Consider the following 23,970-nt stretch of genomic DNA (forward strand, 5'->3'; position numbering starts at 1 on the left):
ATGTTGATCAACTCAAGTAATTCAAAATTATAATTACCAATACAGTATTTTTTCTAATGAGACTAGAATGGAAGGATAATTTTAATTGCAATAATGAAGGTTAATTTCCATCTTTCTTCATGTTTACTCCCTTATTAAAAAGTGGTCCCCTTAGCCATGGCAGAGACATATTACATTTTCAATGCAAATGTATTAATCTGGATAAACTCTATATTAATTCTCGTACTGCACTGAGCTATAATTTGGATTATAATTAATCTAAAGTGGCACTAGATTTAAATGACAATATAAATGAGGCATTAGGAAGCTTTTCTATTATGAATGAATATTCAGCAAATATAACTTGCATATTGTCAAGTCTCACTTTGAAAGCTCTAGTCCTTCAGATTAATGTTAGCAACAGAACACAGCCGCTTACCAACACACTGCTCCAGACATGTGCTAATTCCTTCTTGCCTAAAAATTCCGAGGTTAAAGTGGGGTCAATCTATTTTTCCATGTACGATACTAACATAGCAATTACTTTGTAAGTTTGCTTTTTCTTTTGACAATAATACTAGTAGGAGAACAAAAGAATATAAATAAGTGGTTATCTAATCATTAAATACACTTTTACAAAGAACAACCATCATGGAATAAATTTTCAATCCGGGAAGATTCAATTCAGAACGCACAGAACTTTGTTTAAAGTTCGTGTTCGTTTTAAGTAACGAGAGCTGTCTTAAAGGCTGCAAGGTTTCAAAGCTAAATATTTGCATCTCAACCTTTGCTTTTAGTTGGCTCTTGGTTAGAGCTCATTTTCAACTCTCTGTACCTGGGGATGCATTTTTACAGCGATAACATTTATTTTAAATAACTGTCATTATGCAATGATCTGCCTTCCCATATACCCCAACCTTGTCTATGTGGCACAATTAGGAATCAAAGAAGAACAATAACTCATCGAGCCTTTAGGGAGCAATTGAGCCCACGACTTACGCAGAGCAGTAAACTGCATGGTGAAAACAGAGCTCCTGCCTCTCTGCTGTGATGCTCAACAGTAATATAGGATCCATTTTCAACAATATTCCCCCAATCCATCCCTGACAAGATCCTAGGCAATAGGTATTAATATCAAGCTTCATGCTCTACATCTATGAGCACTCAGTGAAGACTGCTGTGATTTCTTCCTATTTTATATAGTCCTCTGATAAACAAAGGGGAAATGCTTTGCAGTCTGTTCTGGTACAAGTGCATCAAATACCAAAGAGAATTCTACTATCCTCAAACTGGCAAGTTACTCATCTCAATGAGGTCCATCTTAGATGGCATAAACTGGCTATCTTGCTATTTTCAGCCTTTTTTCAAATGAGACCTCCATGGGGCTATCCCCAACAATAGGTATTTCAAAGTCTATGTCATTTGCCTCATTAGTCCACCTATACTGCTATGGTGTCTTTACCGAGGTGGCTTTAGGTGCAATACTAACCTTAGATCCTCTTTGCTTAACTCAAATTAGAATCAAATGTTTGACACTGTGTCCTAGAAGCAACTAACAATGAGGCTTTTCTCACTGGACTGTTATGAGAAATTTAGCATTAAAGAGTTTGGGGAGGAAGAAAAGAGCCCTTCATATATCTTTGAAAGGAAATGCAAAATGAAGGCATGGTATAACTGAGTTCCAAATATGTGATAGTTCAGATTTAAATAGTTCAGATTTAAATAAACTCATAAGCAAAAAAAAATGATGAATTTTGTCCACTCCTGTATCTTTCTACTGAACACGGGGCTTTTTATATGCAGCTGTCACTGGAATTCAGAGAAAAGATAGATGACTACCTGAGACTAATAGGCTTGAACTCGTTTCAGCACTTCTTCTGCATCAATGAGTCCAACATAATAAAACTAGGTATAGCGTGCAGCAAAAGTGGCCAATGTAATATTCATCGCGACCACAGATTTCCATCTCATACATACAAAGCATGGATGAAGCCATATATTTGCCAAATCAAACACAGAAAAAGCCGTAGGTATCCACACCAGATGCTGGCCTAGGGTTTGTTTGTGCACAAGTAAATGTCATGACACGAAGGTTTGTTTTCAAAGACAGTAGCTTTCATTACTGGGATTTGTCTATTCCAGAAGACCAAAATTGCCCAGCACCTAATCCCTTTTCAATGATATTTCCTCCTTCTTAGGCCGAATCATCTGTAAACTTTTCCACTGGATTTTGTTTGAAATGCCTCAAATAGATGCCCTTAAAAAGGGCAAATTCCTGAGTGTAAGTTGAAAGAGAGAGAGAGAGAGAGAGAGAGAGAGAGAGAGAGAGAGAGAGAGAGAGAAGCATTTCTTTTTAGGGTTACATAGTGTGGGAGGGTGCATATGATTGAATGATAAAATTCAAGTGATATCTAATCCTGAGCTTATGAAAAATTAATATGCCATCAGAGGAATCACAAGTATAGCTAAGATTAATGAAAGGCGCTTAAAAAATTACAAGCACACAAACTGATTTGATTAAAAAATAATCTCACTAGTCATCCTGTAATATTCTTCAACTTATCCACATCTATTCTGTCAGATGGTTATGATTAAAAATAGGTCAATGGGAGGCTACTGATAGAAATCACATGCAAAATGCACACACCATGAATAGTAGTGGAAATGTACAGACAGTTTAAAATGAATAAAGGCGTTTAATGAGCTTCATTGGGGGATACAGGGAAGGGAGGTTGGCTTCGGGGAGTGGATGAGTATAGGAGAATGAATAGTGGACAGTCGAGCAGCTTACCAGGGTCTTTATTAGAGTTCTTGCCTTCACTGTTGTCCCTCTGTATCTCCGTCTCATCATCCTCAGTCACTTTGTTAGGCTTCAGAACTCCTCCGGCCTCTTCACTATGATCTTCTGTTAAGAAATCAGGTCATTGTGAGAATTGATAAATCCAGAAAATGTCCACTAATATCAACTGTGTGACCTTTATCACCCAGTATATCTTTGAATTTGATCTATGATTTGTCTATACAACTTCCTACTAAAAAAATATGCATTGAAGCAGAAGTCTACATTAGAACTATACTATATTAACTATACTAATGCAAGTTTTTCCTCAAAAGTATGGCATTTTTGTACTCAGAGAATATTTGCATGCTATTAAAAGGTAATAATTCATTTCTACTATAACCTGCAAAAGATAAGGGGAAATGGGTGAAAGAAAACTATAATTTCAATTGTAGAACTTTTCATGGACTAGGAGCACAGGTATGTGAACAAGAAAACACACAGAGGAAATGCTCAGTGAGATAATACTGGAGCAGTGGTTGACTTAAAGGACAGGTGTTCTTCCTGCACGCCGACTTCAAATCTTGGATGGACTCCTTAAAACTTCTTTAGCTAAGATACCTAAACTTCAGTTCCACTGGGGATTTGTTTGTAAAGGAGAGCTACACAGAGCTTTGGCATAGCACGGTGCTTGTAAGACCACTGTACCACCCCACACCTCATTCACAGGATCACATCAGCTAGATTACATGGAAATCCTCATAGTAACTCAAACCTACTTAATTATTGTGTAAATCTCAGCCATGGCACTGCTGGTGGATTAATCTGTTTACGCAGTTAGCCTCTATGCTGGGGTTGTGCAGCACTAATCCGTGAAAGGCCCACTGTTCTCTTTCATCCTGCCATCATTTGTCTCTCAGTGTGCTGATGTCACATTTTAATGAATTTTTAGCAATCTGAGTAATGCCAGATAACCAGGCTCACAACTCCCCACAGCATGGCATGCTGTTTTCACGGCAGCACAAAAATAAAAGCCATATTCCCCAGTTCAGGTAGGAATTACATAAATTAGGAGAAGAAGGTAAAATGGGATTTGAAGCACCAGGCTGTACAATTTCATAAAATCTTTAATGACCATATAAATTAACCCTGGAAAGGCAAAAGGTCATCAGAACACATTTGCATACACTCTTCTATTTGCTTTTGATAAGCAGAGCTTTTATGCAGAGAACATGATACAATTAACCCTTCAATAACCATACAAAATGCTGCTACGGACATTTCAAGTGTCAAGCATTCACTGAAAATTACACACTGAATAAAATTTTCATTGCAAATGCTATAGTGATTGAAAGGGGAAATCGTGGCCCTCTCCACACCCCATGTTTTATTAATAACATTCTGGCAGCAGAATGAAATATCCACTGTCATATGTAGCAGCTGAGGACAAAAAAAAAATCTATTTAGTGGTTCAGTTTTCAGCCATGCTCTGCAACTGTGCGAGCAAGAAGGAAAAACAGGACATTTAATACATTCCAAGGAAGAGTTGGGACCAACTGAGAGCCCCCCAAGATACACGAATATGGGTGCATTCATCCCAGCTTGGCCCTTTGCACATGGAGGGGAGAGCCTTGGTAAGACAATCTAACCGCCTGACAAGGTGCCACTTTGCACAGACATGCAGGGAGATTTCGCTTTAAGAAGACAGACCCTCAGTGTTTGGTAGCTCTATATTGCTCTCCCTATTGATGATAAGCAGTGAGCATCCCACCCCGCCCCCACCCCCACATCTGCCGGTTTTCACAGCAGCCGGCTAGGCTGTGGGTATGGTTCCTGAGAGGACTTCAAGAACTGGGAGGCTGAGATCATGACCAGATTAGGCTGTGTCCCTGCCAAGTCCACATGCACACGTGACATGGTATCAAGTGCCAGGCTCATGACAATTACTTTTCAACTCATCCTGAGGAAGGATGCAAGACTTCTTTGAGTAGATTTACTGGACCTTCCCCCCAGGGCTAGAAAATGAAGTGTCAGAGTGCTACTGAGAGGCCTTATCTCCAGGGGACGCAAAATTGTAAGGGCTATCGCAACCCCCATTAATAAAACATTGTGTGTCAGAAAAAGAAAAAAAAATATGAAAGCATTAAAAAGCAGGCTACAGTATAATCTGGGTCTCATCAGCCAGATTTTTGTAAGTTCCTCGTCTTCATTTTCTGGTATGTGTTTCAAGTGTGAGAGAAATTCCCAGACATGTTCTTCTATACATCACTGTGGTGTCTGACCTCAGCCTGACCCCGGCAGCAGTTTGAGAAATCTGAATGTGAACAAAGACTCTGTGTCCACAGCAGGGAAAGATTGTGGGATAGACGCTCCCATCAACTTAATGGCAAACAGCAGTTCTGAGGCCATAACTTTGCCTGGCTTCTCCAAGCCGCAGCTCAGAGCCCTGAGTGGTGGATTCCTCGGCCGGCCGTGCCCCTGCTTCTGTGAGGCTTGTTTTTTTTCTCCCCCTCTCTATTTTCAATCCTGCCTTTGAAGTAGGCAGGCAATTAGCTCTAATGCTCAAGCAATTCAGACCTGTTTTGTGGTTTCGAAGGCGAAAGCTGTTTATTACAGGTAGGCTCTTTGGAGCCATAAGAACTCTGCAAATTTTTAATCATGCAAAAAATAATCACAAGGTAATTTCTCCACACCATAAAATTCCATATAAGCCGGAATAAAAGGTCACTTTGATTCTCAAAGAGAGTTTTAGAAATAAATTTGACATTCATTATATAAATAGGCTTTGGAGTCGAACGTAATGTGAAGAAACCACTCTCGCTAACAAACCTGTAGGCTAGGATTTTGGACGAGGAGGAGTGACTTGACTACATTCTAACTTAAATACCAAATTTCCTCAATTGTAAAATGTCATAAGATACAAAATGTCTTCTAGGAAAATTATAGACAACATGTTAACGCATTAAGAGAGCGCCATAGAACTGAGGAGAATAAATACTTTATGAGAAATTCTAAAACAAACAGGCTACGGCAGTTCTCGATGTTATTGAGACTCTACTGCATTCCGTGCAATAGCAATAAAGGGCAGTATGGCTTTCCACGGCACTGCTGGGTTTACAGCATATGCACTTTCAGTCTCCTTTAAAAGCAAAGAATTTGGAAAAGAAAATACTTATTTATATGCTGAACATGAGGGTGTATATCTACGTTAGCTTAAAATGAGTGAGCTTCCTCTAGAATTTCCCGTTATCAGGACAAAGAAGTGGTATTTTCATTCCTAAATGTTTCAGAAGACTAGAATAGCAATGAAATGATGTGTTTTACTATTACAGAAGTATTGCAGACACATGGCCCAACTAACTCTGTCAAGCATTTTAAACATGCCTGAGATGGTGATCATAGGCTCCTTTACACCCACACATCAAACAGATTTAAAAGGTTTTGCATGATTAGCTTAGAATATTTTCATTTAATTATAAAATTGGAAACCCACAACCAATTTGTCCTATTATTTATAATGTAGAATTTCTAATTTCTTGCTCCATAGCAATTGACATGTTTTTAACGTGTGAAAGAATAGCACAATTAATTCATTTCTTTGTATGTGTATTCTTGTGTGTGTGTTTGTGTGTGTGTGTGCTGTTTCTGATGTATGCAGGTGCATAACAAGAAAGCAGAAGCCTGTAGAGGTCAGAACAGGGCACTGGATCCCCAGGAACTGGAGTTACAGTTAGTTGTGAGTGGTTCTGTAGATGTGGGAACCTAACATGGTCTTCTGAAACAGCAGTGAGTTGTTGCAAAGCTGTTGGCCCAGCTTTGCACACCTCATGTTTAGTTGCCATGTAATAATTGTACATATGCATAAAATATGATGTGCTATTTTGATATATGAATAATAAGAAAATTTATACACATATAATGTGCAATGATAAAACCAGATTTATTAGAGTCTCTGTCTCCATAGCTATTTACAGTTCTGTGTGTGTTGGGAACGCCTCTCTGGTTTTCCATAGAATAAAACTAAATGTTATCAATGATCACCACATTGTAGTGCTGTAGAACATTAGAACTTACTCCTGTCTAATTCAAAAGGTTGAATTTAACCTTTCCTTCTACCCTTCCCGGTCTAATGATCACTTGCCCCTTACTTTTACTAGATAAACCAATTCAGCTTCCATTACATACTTTTCAAATCATGTGAAGAAGAAGCAGAGGACAGATAGTAACTCAGACATCTTCAGTTTTATATACTGAGCATCTGCATTTGAAACACATACTTGGATGAGAATCCATCCTCTATGGCCTTCTTGTCCAGTATCTTCCCTTTGAACTCTGTCCTCTACCTGATGTGCCTACATCTAACTGCCTGATTAAATCCACCTCCTGTGGCCTTCATCACCTACAGAGAAAAATATCAATCTTTTGGCATAGCAAGGACATCTTCCAGACACCTGGTACTGATCTATGCTCCAGACTCATCTTTCTTTAAATGATCTTTAATAAACTGCTTGAAAACTATATAGAGTTCTGGGTGTTAGAAGAGCCTGGAAGGTGTTTTAAACTGTTGAGCCCAGCTGTAAAGTTCCTAATTTAAGCATGTTTAGCCTTGAGTGATGTCTGACTATGTCTGTGATAATGTTCTTTTCATGTGAGGTTCCTGATCCAGGCTATATCCTGCAAACCTTGTTTGTATTGGTCCTGCCTACTCTTTATGTCCTCTTGTGTATCCTTATTTGAGGGCTTAAAACACTTTTCACTGGATAAGTCTCCCCTTTTCTTTTGTGTCCAGCTTAGAAAATACCAGTTTCAACATCTGGTAAAATCAACTGAAAATAACCCCTTCGTAGGCTTCTTATGTGCTGACGTGCAAAAATCAATTAAAAGTGGTTCTTACCCAAACCATATATTTAAAAATGAGTGTCCTATTATATCACCCGTATTATTCATTGTTTCCTTCTCCAACATTTTTTTTCCTGAAATTTGGATTAAAATTAATGTTTCTGGGTGGATTTGTGGTTTTCTTTCTACGTGCTGATGTTAAATAACATTATATGTCAAAATTGGTTGTACATTATGTATTTACACTACAAGTAAATATTTTATGAGAGTAGAGACTTAAATACATAATATATATTTATATATGCAAGAATATTTAAGCAAACACATGCTTAAAGCACTTTGAGATGTCTCTGGGACATGGCAGACAAGAAGATAACGCTGACTAGACACTGAACTAACTTAGGAGACGAAACCAGGAGAAAAAAAAGAGTTCAGACATTACACAGTTCTTCTATTTCCCCTCAATAAAATTTAAAATAAACTTTTGCTTTTGTAATGTATTCTCAATTTGGTTTTTTTTTGCTTTAAATTTTCTTTCTACCGAGTCACATTTATTACATATCTTTTTTTTTTTTAAAAAAAAAGAAAGTACCAAAAATATTAGAAGTTTGACTTCTCTTCATACCAAACACTCTTCTGGCAGTCACCAGTGAAAACAGAACACACTTCTTGTTCAGCAGATGTTAATTTCCCTTTTTGTGTAATACAGGTCTCATGAAATTTACTGTGTGGGGCCATGGTGTACCTCTCAGAGCATTCTGCCTTAATCCCCTATGCTGGAGCCTCTATCATTGTACAACTAAATACTGGAATGCCTCCAGTCGCTTCTCTATCCCTAGCATCTCTTTAGATAAACTCACTAGAACACATGGCATTAAATTACCCCACTCTACACACATGTCTAAAATATATTCCAGATCAGGACTCAGCATCATGCTTAGCAAACCACATTCTATCTGTCCCATATTCACCAATTTAGTTTTCAGTCTGAACATCAACCACAAACAGGATTTGTTTTTACCCCTCACGCAGATATCCTCATCCTATTCATCTGCAAACTCTGTTTCTGCTCATATTTAGTAAATACTAAATTGTAAATAAAGTCCATCTCTTCTATTGCTTGAACTTTTGCATTTTATTATTTTACTTAAGCTTACTATGACTGAACTAATTAGATTATGCCTAGTTTTGGGTGTGTCTTACACATCTGTCTTCCTCATTTATTACTCTTCCCCTGTGTTAGCCTTATTTAGCTCCTTGTAATGAAGCCAACTTTTTCCCATCTTCATGGGGTGGTATACTCCCAAGTTTTTATTCATACCTTCCAATTTTCATAACTCAAGACTTATCTCATCAGCCACTTCCTCACCAAATCCTCACCACTGCTTCTAAAAAGATACCTTACCTATTGCTCAAATGATAAGGTCCTGAGAGCCAGCGACCACTATCATCTCTTAGATTCCCATACAGTGTTTTGACTTGTAGGTCTGCAGTGAGGTCCAAGAATTTGCATTCTTTTTTAATTGAGTATAATAAATTTATTTACCTGATATGCTAATTTATTCAGTAAGAATTTTAATTAAAATACAGTTGCAACAATTCACCTTCCCCTTTCCTCCCTCCAACTATATTCTTCCCTGGTCCCTATCAAATTCATGGTTTATTTTTTATTTCATTTTTACTGTAATATATAAATGGAACACAATGTGTCCATTTAGTGTTCTTTGTATATAGACGATCACTTGGAGAGCATTATAGAAAACTACAACTGATCAAAATGCATAGAAAACTGATCCTGGGGTGCCCATCCCCAACAGATACATCTACACTATAACTCCTGTGCCTAAAGCTCAGGAAACATCAAAGAAAAGGATGGAAAGATTGTCAGAGACAGAAGACCAGGCAATCTGCTGTGAGGTTGTGTATCCAGAAATGACAGAAAAGCTGCTCATGATACCTCAGCAATATGGCTGCCGAAATAATACCTGAACAAACACAGCAACAATAACTGTGCTAACATAAAAGGGGAATATCCGTGTGCTCCACGACTAAACAAAGAATCCTGGCAACAAAGGACTGCTGAGAGAATAAGCCTTCTACAGGGATGAGCACCCCAATTGGTATCCAAACCAAACAATCAGCTTAGCAGTTTATTCTTACAATATCTTATGCTGTGCTCATACCATTTATACAGACTCAAAGTTAAGAAGCTCTTTTCTACAGATCACATACCTTCATATCCTTTACCACAGCTATTTGATTCTGAATATGTTTCCCTCTCATTTGCATAGAAATGTTATTTCCCAGAAGGGTCTCTTATGCCTTACCCATACTGTGGGATGGTAATAATGGTCTACAAATGATATAATAAGGGTACACCAAAGTCACACCTTTCAATTTTGCTGAGAACCTGACACTGCTCTACAAATTAAATCCATTTATATATTTCTAAAAATTGAATATGCTTAATCATGCTTTTTAATTCATCTGTATAAGGAACTGGATAAAGCAGTTCTGTGGCACATTGTTTCCACAAATTAGGTAAATGACAGGTGATGCTTATTTTTGACAAGAATAACTTATGAAAGGAACAGATATAATTACCTGAGGTTGCCCTCAACTGCTGCTCTGTAAGCTCTTCCTCACCGGTCCTGGCTCCCAAAGAGGCAGTTTCTGTAAAAGACATCAGTGTAATGAGTAAGCACATCATATCTAGGACATACCTAATATTACAAGAACCACAAGTATGGCTGCCATAGGAAATGAGTGCTAGGAGGGGCTTACAAGACTAGCACTCTTTACCTTCTAGTAAGCAGTGGCTGGAGAAATTAGATCAGGGAAGGATAGGCTGACATTTAAATCCTGGTGATCAACAAAGCAAATTGTGGGGGATGTGGACCCCCAGAACCTGAATTTCCTGTTAACAACTTGTTTTTCAATGCTTATAGCTATTCTGAGCAAAACAATTTGTTTTCCTGTGTTTGGAGCTGCTCTGAGGATGAGACCATAAGGAGTTACTGATGGCAGGGGAGTGGTTTCTGGTGGGTTTGACTGGGGTGTGGCTATCTCTTAAGGATCCCTATAAAAGCTGCCCTAGAGCACAATAAAAGGGGACATTTTAGGGGAATTCAAGGCTGACCCATGTCCCCGTGTCTCTGTCTCTCTGTCTGCGTGTGTGTCAATCTCAGAACCTTGCCTGAGACTCGTGAACCATCACGTAGTACATGTGCATACCGTAGCACTTCACGAATAGCGCAAAGAGCAGATGTGGTGTTGTACTTTACAGCAAATGCAACAGATTAGAAATTCATAAAAGCAGGAACAACTCATTTGAATTCTTAGCCTGTGATTGACCAAGGCTATGTATATGACGATAAAGGCACTTTATATCTATAATGAGCATTCTCTTACTTACTAAGTAAGAGATAATTTGTATACTTACCAAGTATCCAAAAGAAAAACCTGGCTTATGACAACTGACGGCAGAGAGCAAAGAAAGCCTCTTACGCATTAAAAGAAATCTAAATAACAAGTCTATCATTAGTAAATTAATATCTTTATTGGGCACCAGGGCAGAAATGGCACCAACCTACTGGCTTACTAGCCTTTACTTCAAACATAAATAGCTATATTCATGTAATATATTTTTTTCATGTAACGTATTTTTTCTTTCTCTTGTCTCTTGTCTTTCATAGAGAAGCTGTTGCATGCTACCAGAAGAGAAAAGTAATAATATGTATCACTCAGCTTCAGGCCTGTGACTTTAAACAGTGACCTACCTACAAGATACACTCTTGCAATAGTGGCACATATGTAATGGGAGCAATCAATGCCCCTTTTAAAGTTGTATTTAAGGCCCATTTCATGAGATGGAACCCATAACTGACACTGGTAAAATGGACAAGAACCTGAGACAAGATAGGTTCTTGGCCCTAGAGGAAAATCTACTATGATTATTCTTCTAAGGGACATAGCAATAAAATGACTTCTAGTGACATACTTGTATACCCATAGATCAAAGTATCATTCATCAGAGAAGTGTCTTCTTGCACTGTATGGTAATTAACAAAGAGACCCATAACTGGAAAGCATGCATGGAGTGAGAGACTTTGGAGCATTCAGCTCTAAATGGGATGCCTACATCAACATACCCATCCCCATGCCTTAAGTCTCAGGGATCTATGTAGTAGAAAAGAAAGATTTTAAGAGCCAGAAGTAGTAGATGATGCCAAGAGGGAAAAATGTCTCTAAGACACAACAGGAATAATACTTATATGAACTCTTAGAGAATATAACAGCACACATAACATTTGTACTGATTCAAACCAGGTATATCTAAGGGAGGAGATAGGAAAATAAACACAATTCCTACACTAAAGCAAGAAGCTACATGACATTGATACTTGATACACTGATAACTGGGAAAGAGAAAATCTGTTTTCTCTAATAGAGTTTCTCTGAGCTTATCAACCCCACTCAAGGGCAGACCCCATGCCCAGAGGTCAGCACAAAATGGACTTCATATTTATTTATAGACATTTGTTGGGGGAAAGGTGGTAGTTTTAATTCATTTCACTTGTTTGATTTGATATTTGTTTTCTGCTTTTATTTTGTTTTGGAGAAAGAACATAAAGTTGGGTGAGTAGAGCGGTGGGGAACTTCTTTGAGGAGACAGGAGAAAGAAAATAATATGATGAAAATATGTGAAAACTTATTAAAACATTTTAAAGAAAGAAAAGGCTAGAATGACTCTAGAAATTGCCTTCGATGTTTTTCATTCTGAATCAGTTTTCCCTTCTCTTTTACAACATTCCTTGTCCTGTGCCTCTGTTGTGTGTCTTGCATTTTCCCTTTAAAGAACAGTGTTCTCCTCTACAACACCCCATATACTGTAAACTCCTTTTTTTTCAATCTGACACTTCACTAACATTTCAACTGATAACATTTAATGATAATAAACCTTGAATAAAAATTCATGGTTCCACCATTTTCTAGGCATGAGATCTCAGGAAAATTGTTTTCTTCTGTATGTCTTAATTCATTCCATTTAAAGCAAAGATTTCACTATGTAAATAGTTGATAATTTTGGTGGTTTGAAAGAAAATGGCCTCCAAAGGGCATGGCACTGTTAGGCGTTACTATCTTGTAGGAACACATGTGGCCCTGCTGGAGGAAGTGTGTCACTGTGGAGATGGGCTTTGAGGTAGGTTCAAGACACACCAATGAAAGAGTTCATTTCCTAGTGCCTGCCTATCAAGATGCAGAACTCACAGCTCCTTCTCCAAGCACAATGTCTGCTCGCATGGTGCCATGTTCCACCATGAGGCTAATGGACTAAACTTCTGAACTGTAAGCCAGCCTATTAAGTATTTTTCCTTTATAAGAACTGCCATGCTCATGGTTTCTCTTCACAGCAATAGAAATCCCAACTAAGACAATACTCCTATGGGAAAATTCTTGATACAACTAAAGGGCAAAGAGCGATAGTCTTCAAAGTTAGAAAAAGTTAGATGCTATAAACTGTTTAAAAGCTTTCACTTAACTCTTCATCTGCAAGTGGGAACTATGTTTGTCTAATATTTTTATTTAATAGCAACTCTGTTTGATTTGGAAGGCTTTAATTAAGCAAATAATTAACCTTGAAAATAGAAGTGGACACCCAGGCAATAATATTGTATTTACTAATTAGTTTATTTCCTGCTATTTTGAAACCTTTTTTCTTTGGCAGTAACCTATTTTAACATAGCACAGTCCTAATAACTTTGCAGAACTTCCCCCAAACATAAACAGAAAATAATTTTCTTATAATTATGTCTTAAATTAATCTTGAAAGGAAGAATTTATCCTCTGTACTTGCTCATAAGTTCTGAAGTGACTTCCAAATAGATCACAGTCTTGATAATCAGCCAACCTGTCATTCAAGAAGTCCACCTTTTTCCTCTTGGCTGAATAGCCTTAAGCCCTGGTCAACTTTGGTCTTTTGAATTTAAATGCCTATTTTGTTCTCCTACTTTTAGCTTCCTATCCTTCTCTCAAAGCCAAAGCAAGTTCTCTGCACAGCTCAACAGTAACCAGTGCTCCAGCATTGGCTACAGAGAATGGTCATGGATGTTTGTAGGATCTGTATCTATTTCCCAGCACGCTATGAGTTCCTGAAAAGTAATTCTCCATCCCCCCATAGCTCATGTAAGAACAGAGGATGATATAGCAAACTAACCAAACCAGAGTAGGCTCACCATAAGAAATTGTAAGCATTTCCCATTGTACAAATTATATCCAGCCCAGAAAATAGTCCCTGTTTTTGAAGGCTATAGATCTTTGCCCTTTATTTGTAACAAGAATTTTCTCATAGGGATTATTTTCTTAGGTAGGGTTTCTATTGCAATGAAGAGACACCATGACCATGGCAACTATTATAAAGAAAAACATTTAATGGGCTGGCTTACAGTTCAGAGGTTTAGTCCATTAGTCTCATGGTGGGACATGGCGGCATGCAGGACATTGTGCTTGGAGAACATGTGTATACGTGTATCAGTATATTATGTATATCAGTATATAAAACAGTAAATGGAATCACGCTTTTCTAACAAAAATCAAACATAATAAATCAATGACTTCTTACCCCCATCCCCACATACTATGCTGTAGCATATAAACTTGTTCAAAATAGTCAACAGTGGTATCCAAATAACTTTCACAAACTGACTGCTACTTCTTAAAGATTAATACAAATTGGACAATGATAATTATTGTGTACATGCCTAATAAATAATATATATGCTATGTGTATAGAAGCAAGCATGTAATTTTCACAATAGAATCATAGAAGAAATTTTCAAACTGACTTTATAAATAAGAATATGGTGAATTAAACAAATTGGTAACTTTTCCTAGGTTATGAAATTAAAACCTCATAGAGGCTGGAAAAAGAACCCTGTCTGTTTAGTCAAGAAACTGAAAAATATTTAAGTGATCCAGTTATAGTAGTGCAATATTTGGAAACCAATAAAGATTTTCCTATGTTTACTGAAGGCCAGAAACTAAGTGGAAAAGAACTAGAAAGAATGCTCACTGATCCTTTGAAAATTCCAATACTTCATAAAACATTTATGCTCATTTATTATAAAATGCAAATATTCTATAAGCAAATAATCTGTGCTATGCTACAATCATTTTACTTGAAATAAATGAGATATCAATATAAAGAATATTAATCTCACAAATTAAATGCTGCATCACGGAAACTCTTTCAATATGAGCCCTGCTCCAGACACATTCTAAAGGAATGTAGTTCAGTGTGCCCCTAAGTCAATTTAGAACTTCAATGGTGTTCTCCTTTATACAAGTGATACAAATATTTTAATAAAGGGGCTTTTAACTTATCAAAAAACTGATTAATCTCTACTTTTCTGTCTGTTCAAAATGAAATGTTTAGAATTTCGTAATGATACATAACATCTTGCAATATTTCACTTTAATAATTGCTCTGTAATAACAAACTGACTGCTGTTACCTGGATCTGTCACTTTGTGGATGATTTAATTAGATTACTAATTTGGGTCCTTTGTAGCATATGACCTTTTTAATGCTGTTTAAAAATAATGCCATTTACTTAACTTATCTAAAATCCGGTTCTATCCTTTCAATTTGATCGGGAGCATACATTTAAAAATGGAATCCAATTACTCTATTTTTATTAACACAATGTGGGAACGATCAGAAGTATTTTCCGTGGAATAGGGTATCGATCATGGAAACCAACATCATTGGTAGTAAGAGTTCGTGAAGGATTTGCTTGGTACCATGTACTCACTGAGGTTGTTTATGCACATTTGGTCACAGTTGGCAAGTGATGGAGCTGGGATTGGAAGCCTCTCGGCTTCATTTCAGAGTAGCTTTCTTAAGCACGATGTTAAACTAACTGATGCTTTTAATATCCCCATGATAGTGTTTCTTTCAATTCTGCAATTACTTCAACTGTTCACTTCAGCCTGTTTCCTTCAGTTCAACTCCTCCCTCAGGCTCACTGGGAGATTCCCACCTACTGACTTCTGAGAACGAATGTTCTTAGAGTTCTTTCTCCTTACTCGGCACACACATTTCCTCCCATAACTCTGTCCACCTCAGGAATCTCTTTTACCTTTCTCTTCTTTCCTTTAGACAAAGAATACCAAGAACCTGCCAGTGCTGAGTCATCACTTCCCAAAAGATTCTTTCTCCCTGCTTATTGGGGCAGCAGCAGCAACAACAACAAAAGGTGGTCAATACAAAACTCATATCTTATGGACAGGGAAAGTTCTTGAATTTTTTTTTTCTATTGAAGCTAGATTCTTCTCTCAAAAAAAAATGCATCCTGACCACAGTTTCCCCTCCCTCCATTCCCCTGGCACCCTCCACCTCTCCCTGAAGATTCACCCCCTCTTCATTTTCCTTCAGAAAAGAGGGTAGAGGTACAGCAATTATGCATTCTATACATGCATTAAATTGTCAGTGATAAGACTTATTAATAGAAAATCTATTTTATTTAAGCAAAATAGGAAAGTTCATGACTTCAAAAGAAATGAAGGATTGAACATTGAGTCAACAGTATCTACAGTAAATCATGGTTTTTAATTTCTTGCTGTGCTTCCTATAGAAATTATATGCTGTGTCATAGTTATGCATAGAGGGGAGAACAGTTTATTATATGAACAAGCATGTGTTCATACATGTAATTATGTATTTCAGTTCCACACTAGGCACGTTTTTAGAGTACACAGGAGGCCTATGGAACACATTACTGCAGATACCTGTTCTGTTCGTCTGCAAAACTTGGCTCTCTCGCGCTCACACTCATTCACTAACACACTAAGCAGAAACATGTATCACTATTTTTAGCAAAAGGCTTGGCATTAAAAAGAAGATAGAAGCAGAAAATAAGTAAACAGTAAGTCAATTGTTTTAACATAGAAATAATTTTATTTTTCTGTAGCCCACGGCGACACATCAAAATCCCTGACGCTGTATCGAGGAAGAAAAGTTCGCTTTTAATTCTGGAAGTAAAGCACAAGTTTCAAACAGCCTTCACTCCACAACTCATCTAGTCAATCCCTCTTCTCCCACTGTACTTTTGGAGATTCTCTGGCCTCTATCAGGGACATGACACTTGCTGTGCATGGGTATGTTCAAAACTGTGAATACAAGAGAAGACAAGTGTAGACCTCGAGTATCCAAAAGATTAAGTTAGCATTTGCTGGAGACGAGGTCTGTTTCCAGACGTGTAACGTGGATTTCCTTTCCCAGTCCTCCCAGTAATCTGTCACAGAAGCACTGCAGCTTGTAGGAAAGAGATGAAACATCAAAGCTCAGAGCATTTAAGTCATTTTTTCCAAAGGCACAGAACAGAAGAGGGAGGGGTTTGAGGAGACAGTCTGGTTCCAAATCTGTCCTTCCCCCCTGGACAGTCTGCCTCCAGGCAGCCCCTAGGAGTCCTCAGCCAGGAAGCTTAAGAACTCATTTTTTTCCTTCCAAAAGACAGTACAAGCTTCTTCAAAGCAAATTCATCATAATAAGATTAGTATTTAGAAGATACATGAAATTCTACATTTATTATTACCATGGTCTTTCATTTTTCGAAACAGAACTTGGAGCATGCTAGGGCATTGCAAAAGTGCTCAGATGGAGTTTATAGTGAAAATGGCTTCAAGTGACCTCCTCCATCTTTTCCTTATGCACACTCAGAGCACTCTTCTAAAATGCTGAGCAACCCAGGAAATCACCAAATGGTTTTGAGTAACTAAGCAATGCCATCTTTGGTGACATACCAGGCTTTCTCCTGAAAGATTCCTTCCAGGCCGTATCAGACTAAAGCGTGCTGGACAGTGCTGTGTGAAATACCTGAATGGGCTTGGATTAGTTCTGTTGGGTTTTTTTTTTCCCAGAAAACAAAACTTCTTTTCTCTGTCAATTTTATTTTTATTGTATTTAAACCTTTATTCTTCTGTCATACATAACATCCCGACTGAAGTGTTTCCTAGATCTTCCTTGACCAGGAATATATTTTCCCTCCTGAGTCATCTCTAACCTCAGTAAAATGAGCTTCAGAGAAATTTACTAAGTTCTTAATATCAATTAGTTACAACAAACTACTCAGATATTTTCTTAATGTCTTAAGTGCTCTAATTGAAATACTTTTTCTTAAGTTTACTAGTTCCTAGCTTTCCATGTGAGATTCTGTTTTGCTCAGTTGCTTAGGAAGCAGAAGATCAAGTGCCCATGAACACAATCTAAGCTTTATGCTTTGCTCCCATCTCTCGCAGCTGCCCGGTTACATTGATTTCAGTCTTTATGGAATTCATCGTAATGTCTATGTTCTACAAGGTACTTTCCATTTCACAGCAGCCTTTGCTGGCTTTGATCGTTGCTCATCAACAGAGGAAATATCTCGGGTCCAAAAACGGCAATTTGATCTACCCCATACGAGTCTTTGTCCATGTCCAGAAATGGACTGTTAGTTCAGCTCTTTTCCTCTGACTTGTAGCTTGCTTTATTATTGTAAGAATTCTCCACAGTAGATCTATCCTATTATATTTTCATATGTAAAACGTGACATAGGTGATTCCAGACACAGTATAATATAGCATGTCTCTAGAACACACTTGGATTGCTTAACTGAGACTTTGTGCTCGTTGGCCAGTGGCATCTTGCTCCTCCTTCCTCCCATTCCATCGCTGTCAACAGCTCACTGAATGGTCCTACAAACCTTACTGCTTTTGACATCTTAATATGTCAGAGAAGTAGACCCAGACAATATTTATCCTTTTGCCATTGGCTTATTTCACTTAGCTTAATATCCTCAAAATTCATCTATACTTTTTTCAGAGTTAATTTTTAATTAATAAATGCTTTGACTTACTGGCCCATAGTCACTGAGTTCTCTCAGTATTTACATATTAGATCAAAGCCTTCTGGAATAACTTTCAATAAAAGAGAAAACAAATCGTCATCTGGTTGTCCCCTTATTTTTTTTTCATGTAAAATATCATTATTGCTCAAAATGCCTTGGAAGTTTTCTTATAAATGTGCCACTTGCCTTGAGGAAAATGTCATTTCTTTAGTTCAGACGTTTATTTACGCTTAGAAACTTAGAAAAAATAACTCTTGCATTTTTATCTTAAAGGTTTATGAAATGATAGTTGCTTCTTTCTGAGCAGGTACTGCTCATAAATTAATACAAATGTAGATGTTTTTATTATTATTATTGAAGGAGTGGGGGTAATGCAGGTGCCACTGAGGCCAGTGGAATCAGAGCCACTGGAGCTGGATTAAAAGGCAATTATGAGCCATCCAATGCCAGGGCTGGAAAGAGAATTTGGAACTATGCAAGATCAATACATTTAACCACCAAGCAACTTCTTCAACTTTTTAAATGTATTTTCTCTCCTCTGAAATTTCTTATCCCCAAGATTTTATTTCAGTCATATTCATTAAGATATTTGAACATTCTTCTTTGTAACAACCACCCATGAAACTGCCGTGCACTCGTGCTTTGCAGAGTCAGAGATTAGTCCTGTTGTTGAAGGGATGGTCACTTTTTATCCTGCTCAGATTAATTCTCTTTGCTTTAAGCATTGAGCAAGCAAAGGCTAGTTGTCAATGATTAATAACTGTCTATGTCTGCTAAAACAACCTGGCTCCAAAAAGCCTATGTTGACCAAACAAGTATTTCATTAAGAAAATACTGACTACTCCTATGGACATGTTTGTACTGAGAGAAAATCTTGTGAATATAAAAACCAAATACACTTGGATGTAAATTCCAGACCCACTGTTTTCTCACTATTTGACACTGACCAAATTAGTTCTCCCTCACTGACATTCAAGAATCGTGTCTTTTCCTATAAATCTGGTCATAAAACCATAGCAGAGCAGATCACCTGGCCCAGCTGGGAACGGAATGTTATTGTTTAGTTAAATTGAAGTAGTGTCAAGCAGATTTCTAAATGTTTGTTTATGCTAAAAGTCAAACTCTAAGTCTCAATCAGAAAAGTCTCTTCTTCTAGTCAATGATGGAGAATGGGGAAACTCATGAGCATTGTGGGAATAAGTGGTGGATAAATGCTCAGTTCTAAACAAGACATTTATCATTTCTACCATCCTCTTGAGGATGCATTGGGAATAAGTGGTGGATAAATGCTCAGTTCTAAACAAGACATTTATAATTTCTACCATCCTCTTGAGGATGCATAGAACATTTTGGAAGAGGGGAAGAAAAGAATGTAAAAGTCAGAAGACAGAGAGAAGGGCTGCAAGGTATTGTCTTATCATGGTACCTGTGTTGCAGTCCTGTACTCTTGAGAAACTCTGATTTCCTACATTGGGTCTTCATAAGGATAGGCCATTAACAATCAAAGATGGATAAAGAGAAGACTTGGTGACCCTATCCCTTACTGCTGAACTATGTGCTACTGTCAAATTTATTGACAGATTTTTTTTCCATTTATTTCCTTCAACTGTGTGCTCACTGGTGAGCCAGCCAGGCTACAGTGGACACTTCCAATGCAATGGTACATGTCTGGCCCTGGTTATTTGGTAACCAAACGAAATCAGACTTAATAAACATTGGAAAGGGATTGGATTGGAGGAGGAGATTGATAAGAACAGGGAGGGGATTAGAAACGGTTGGAAGAGAGAATAGTTGGAATATATTATTGACACGAATGAAACTGGTAGAAAAAATTAATCACCAAGCTTTTCTAAAATACACTAAAGCTAAAAGATAGAAATGACAAGTAAAGTTGGGGAGCTGAGTGAAGTACCGGAGGTGTAGTGGTTGCATTCACCATAGTCTTCCTGTAGCTTAACTTTGATCTGCAAAATGCAAATACTAAACAAACAAATTAAATAGTTAATAACTTTACAATCTATATAAATTAGGTGGTAAGGCTTTTAACATTACAACTATCTGCTATTTTATTGGTTCATATATGTTAGTGATGTTGCCTTTTACTTAAAATGCTCCTATTACTACTTTTATCATTTATTTGTTAATTTGAGAAAGGGTTTCACTTTGTAGATCTGGCTAGCCTGGAATTTACTATTTAGACCTGGCTGGCCTTGAATTCACAGAGTTCTACTTGTCTCTGCCACCAAGTGCTAGGATTAAAGGTGTGTCACACCCACCATGCCTGGCTATTACTACATGTTTACCATTTTAGAAATACCAGTTATTAACAAAACTATGCACTGATATCAGAGAGTATACAGCTTGAAAATGTTTTTTTGAGATCTTAAGCAAATTATATATTTTATAAGGAAAGCATTTCTTTTATCAGTGGGAAAGACCCTTCTCTCATCTTTAAGTTGGGGATAAGAGTATCTCCTTTTTGAATACCATACATAACTAATTTAAGGGACTGTACCACTTTACATTAATCAAACAAACAAACAAAACATGTATAGTGTTTTCTGCATACTTAAAGTTTAAACACATGAACATAGAATTCATTGGTTTTAATTATTTTTCTATCTTATGACTTACATAAAGTCATGAAAGAAAATCTTCATGTAATTATATCAATTTCTCTTTTACAAAATTAAAAAAAATTAAACTAATTTGTCACTAACATAAGCTTCAAGGAGCACAAATTTTTCATGTCTTAGGATTTTTTGCATATCACCATATTTAAAAAGGTTGGCTGTTCGTACTTAGAAGATGAGTATTTCACACACAGCATTTTCCCAGCAAGAAGGTAAATCCAGAGAGGAAAAGGTAGCATATCTTATGAAGAAGAAGATTAGAAGACCTCACCAGAATCAGGAATGAAAAATGCAATATTGAGACATGCTATGAATTTTTGAGACAACACTTGGGAATATCCATGAAATATTTATTTAATAAATCACTCCATCATTCATTCATTAGTGAGCAAGCAGATTGATGAGACTTGGCACACTGCATTCTTTGGACTAGGTTAGCAGTAGAAAAAGAAATTGTTTCTGAAAAACAGCCAATTTATTTCCCTCTTGTCTGAGTGTGCATGTTGGCAAGGGGTCCGTGGATCTTGGAAAAAATGAGATTTTTATGTAAGGTCACTATAAATATATTTTCATCTTTGGGGTGCTATTTGGAAGTGAAAGAGACAGGCAGAAATTTTGTTGTAAATAAATAAATAACAATAGAATATCTTCTGTATTTTCAATCTTACAGTTTCTAGAAGAGATTATGGAGAAAGGATAAAGACCTAGTCTACTAGAGAGAGTAGGGATGCAAAGACATTCAAGATTGGAATAAAAGAGATGAGGCTGTTGGGTGCATGCATTGGCCTATGAATGTAGATCTTTAATGAACATTTAAGTGGGAAGAAAAAAATCTCGAAGAGAAGTCTTAGTTAAAGGTATTTGGAAGCACTAATAAATAATGTCTGTGAAAGCCTAGGAATAATGGATGCAGTGTGCAAAATGACAACCCAGGGTTAACACTTTAAGGGAAAAAAACGCTAATAAGTAATTGACGCTGGAGTATAAAAAGGGTGCTAAAAGATAGACAAGAAACAAATAGGTAAGCACAAGATCCTAGAAACCATTGACCAATGGGGAAGAACTCTTACAGAAGTTTAAGCCACAAACACAAAATTCCAAGTAAGTGTAGCTTTTACCTCTTATCAAAGACATTCCTTTTTTTCAGTTGACAGAGAGAATTGTAGAAAGCCACAGCTAATCAAAATGCAGAGAACAACTGAAGGGTTTCCAGCCCAAGCTGGAACATCTACAGTATAACTCTTCCTAAGATTCAGGGAACATGAGAGAAGAGGAGGTTATAAGGGTCAGAGGACCAGGAGGGGCTGTCACTATGAGATAGTACCTGATACATACAATAGGGAAGATTCACCAGGAAATCTCAAAAATATAGTTGCATAAACAAGATCCAAGAAATAACAATACTAGTTAACATTCCAGTGTGGATGGAGAACTCAAAACAGGCTGCACCCCTAGATGAAGAGCTATCTACAATTAGTGATTGCTGAGAGCGGGAGAAATATTTGTCTCCAGAGACAAGGCCCTAGATATGGCATCTAATTCCAAGAAGTCAATCTTAAATGTATATAAGCAACACTGCATTAACATAGAGAATGTGTGTGTGTGTGTGTGTGTTGCATGTGAGATGTGGAAAACATTGTTGGAAGAAGAAGTGGGAGAAAGGAATTATGTGCATACAATACTCATGTATTAAATTCTCAAAATAAAAGTAAGATCACTGATGATAAAGTGGAAAGTATGGTATACTGTGAAGGAAGGAACTCATGACTCTTATAAAGGAGAAGTTGATAGGACTTGCCAGCAGTTTAATGAAGACAGACAGGGAATGAAAGGATCATGGATAAAGACTAATATTTGTAGCTTAAGAAACAAGAATGGAGATTCTGTTTATTACCTTGTGGAAGAACTCAGGCAGAGTGTTTGGAAGCAAAGAAAGGTCTTAGAGTTATTGTTCTGAATATGTTTGGATTTGTAATGTTCTATTTACACATTCAAGTAAATGTAACACATAGGCAAGAGTGTGAATATATATATATATATACACACACACACACACACACACACACACACACACACACACACAGAGATAGAAAAGACAAAGACAGAAATAGGATAGAAGTTGATGTATAAACACCATGTAAACCTGTGAAATAAGAGTGCATATTGTCCAGAGAATGAGATCTGAATTACAGTGTACAGTGCATTCCTCTACGTGCAGAAATACTTGGCAATAGCAAAGTTCACCTTATCACAAAGAAATGCTTTAGCATTCTCAACAAGGAGAATTACAGCCTTCAGGAAAAATAATTGAAACCTTATCTATTTTAGTCAGCTTTATCACTGTATATTTCTTATTTTTAATTTTCTGTAGTGAACACATCTTCTTCATTATCTAGGAGGAATGGGTCATGTACAATCTCTCCTCCCCAGATAAGCATGGAACACTGCAAAGGCCTGAGAAAGAATGGGAGTAGGGAAACAAGGAAGAGGGAGAAGGGAAGAAAAGGGAAAGAAACGGGTTGGAGAAAAAAAGGGGAAGATTGGAGAAGAATGGGGGGGTTGGAAAAAGGGGAGGTTCAGAGAAGAAGGGGGAGGGTTGGAGAAGTAGGGAAGAAGGGGGAGGGTTGGAGAAAAGAGGGAGGGTTGGAGAAGAAGAAGGTTGGAGAAGTAGGGGGAAGTTGGAGAAGTGGGATGTTGGAGAAGAAGGGGAAGGGTTGGAGAAATTAGGGAGAGGATTGGAGAAAAGGAGGATGATTGGAGCAGAAGGGCGAGTTGGAGAAGTAGCAGGGGCAAGGAGGGTTGGAGAAGAAGGGGGAGGGTTGGAGAAGAAGGGAGAGGGTTGGAGAAGAAGGGGG

The 23,970-nt window shown here is 37.4% G+C and overlaps 1 protein-coding gene across 4 annotated transcripts in view; it reads right to left on the reverse strand.

Moving 5' to 3' along the window:
- Zfhx4 (zinc finger homeobox 4) overlaps positions 1 to 23,970 on the reverse strand; it is a 181,961-nt gene that overhangs the window by 22,513 nt on the left and 135,478 nt on the right. For all 4 annotated transcript variants that reach the window (XM_050165058.1, XM_050165055.1, XM_050165057.1 and 1 more), the window contains exons 5-6: positions 10,202 to 10,270; positions 2,771 to 2,884 (exon numbers count right to left, since the gene is read on the reverse strand). In XM_050165058.1, coding sequence (XP_050021015.1) covers positions 2,771 to 2,884; positions 10,202 to 10,270 — 183 coding nt within the window. The remainder of the gene's footprint in view (positions 1 to 2,770; positions 2,885 to 10,201; positions 10,271 to 23,970) is intronic.

The sequence above is a fragment of the Alexandromys fortis genome, unplaced genomic scaffold (assembly GCF_014885135.2).
Source record: "Alexandromys fortis isolate MF-2015 unplaced genomic scaffold, M_Fortis_MF-2015_v1.1 scaffold_135, whole genome shotgun sequence".
Lineage (NCBI taxonomy): Eukaryota > Metazoa > Chordata > Mammalia > Rodentia > Cricetidae > Alexandromys > Alexandromys fortis.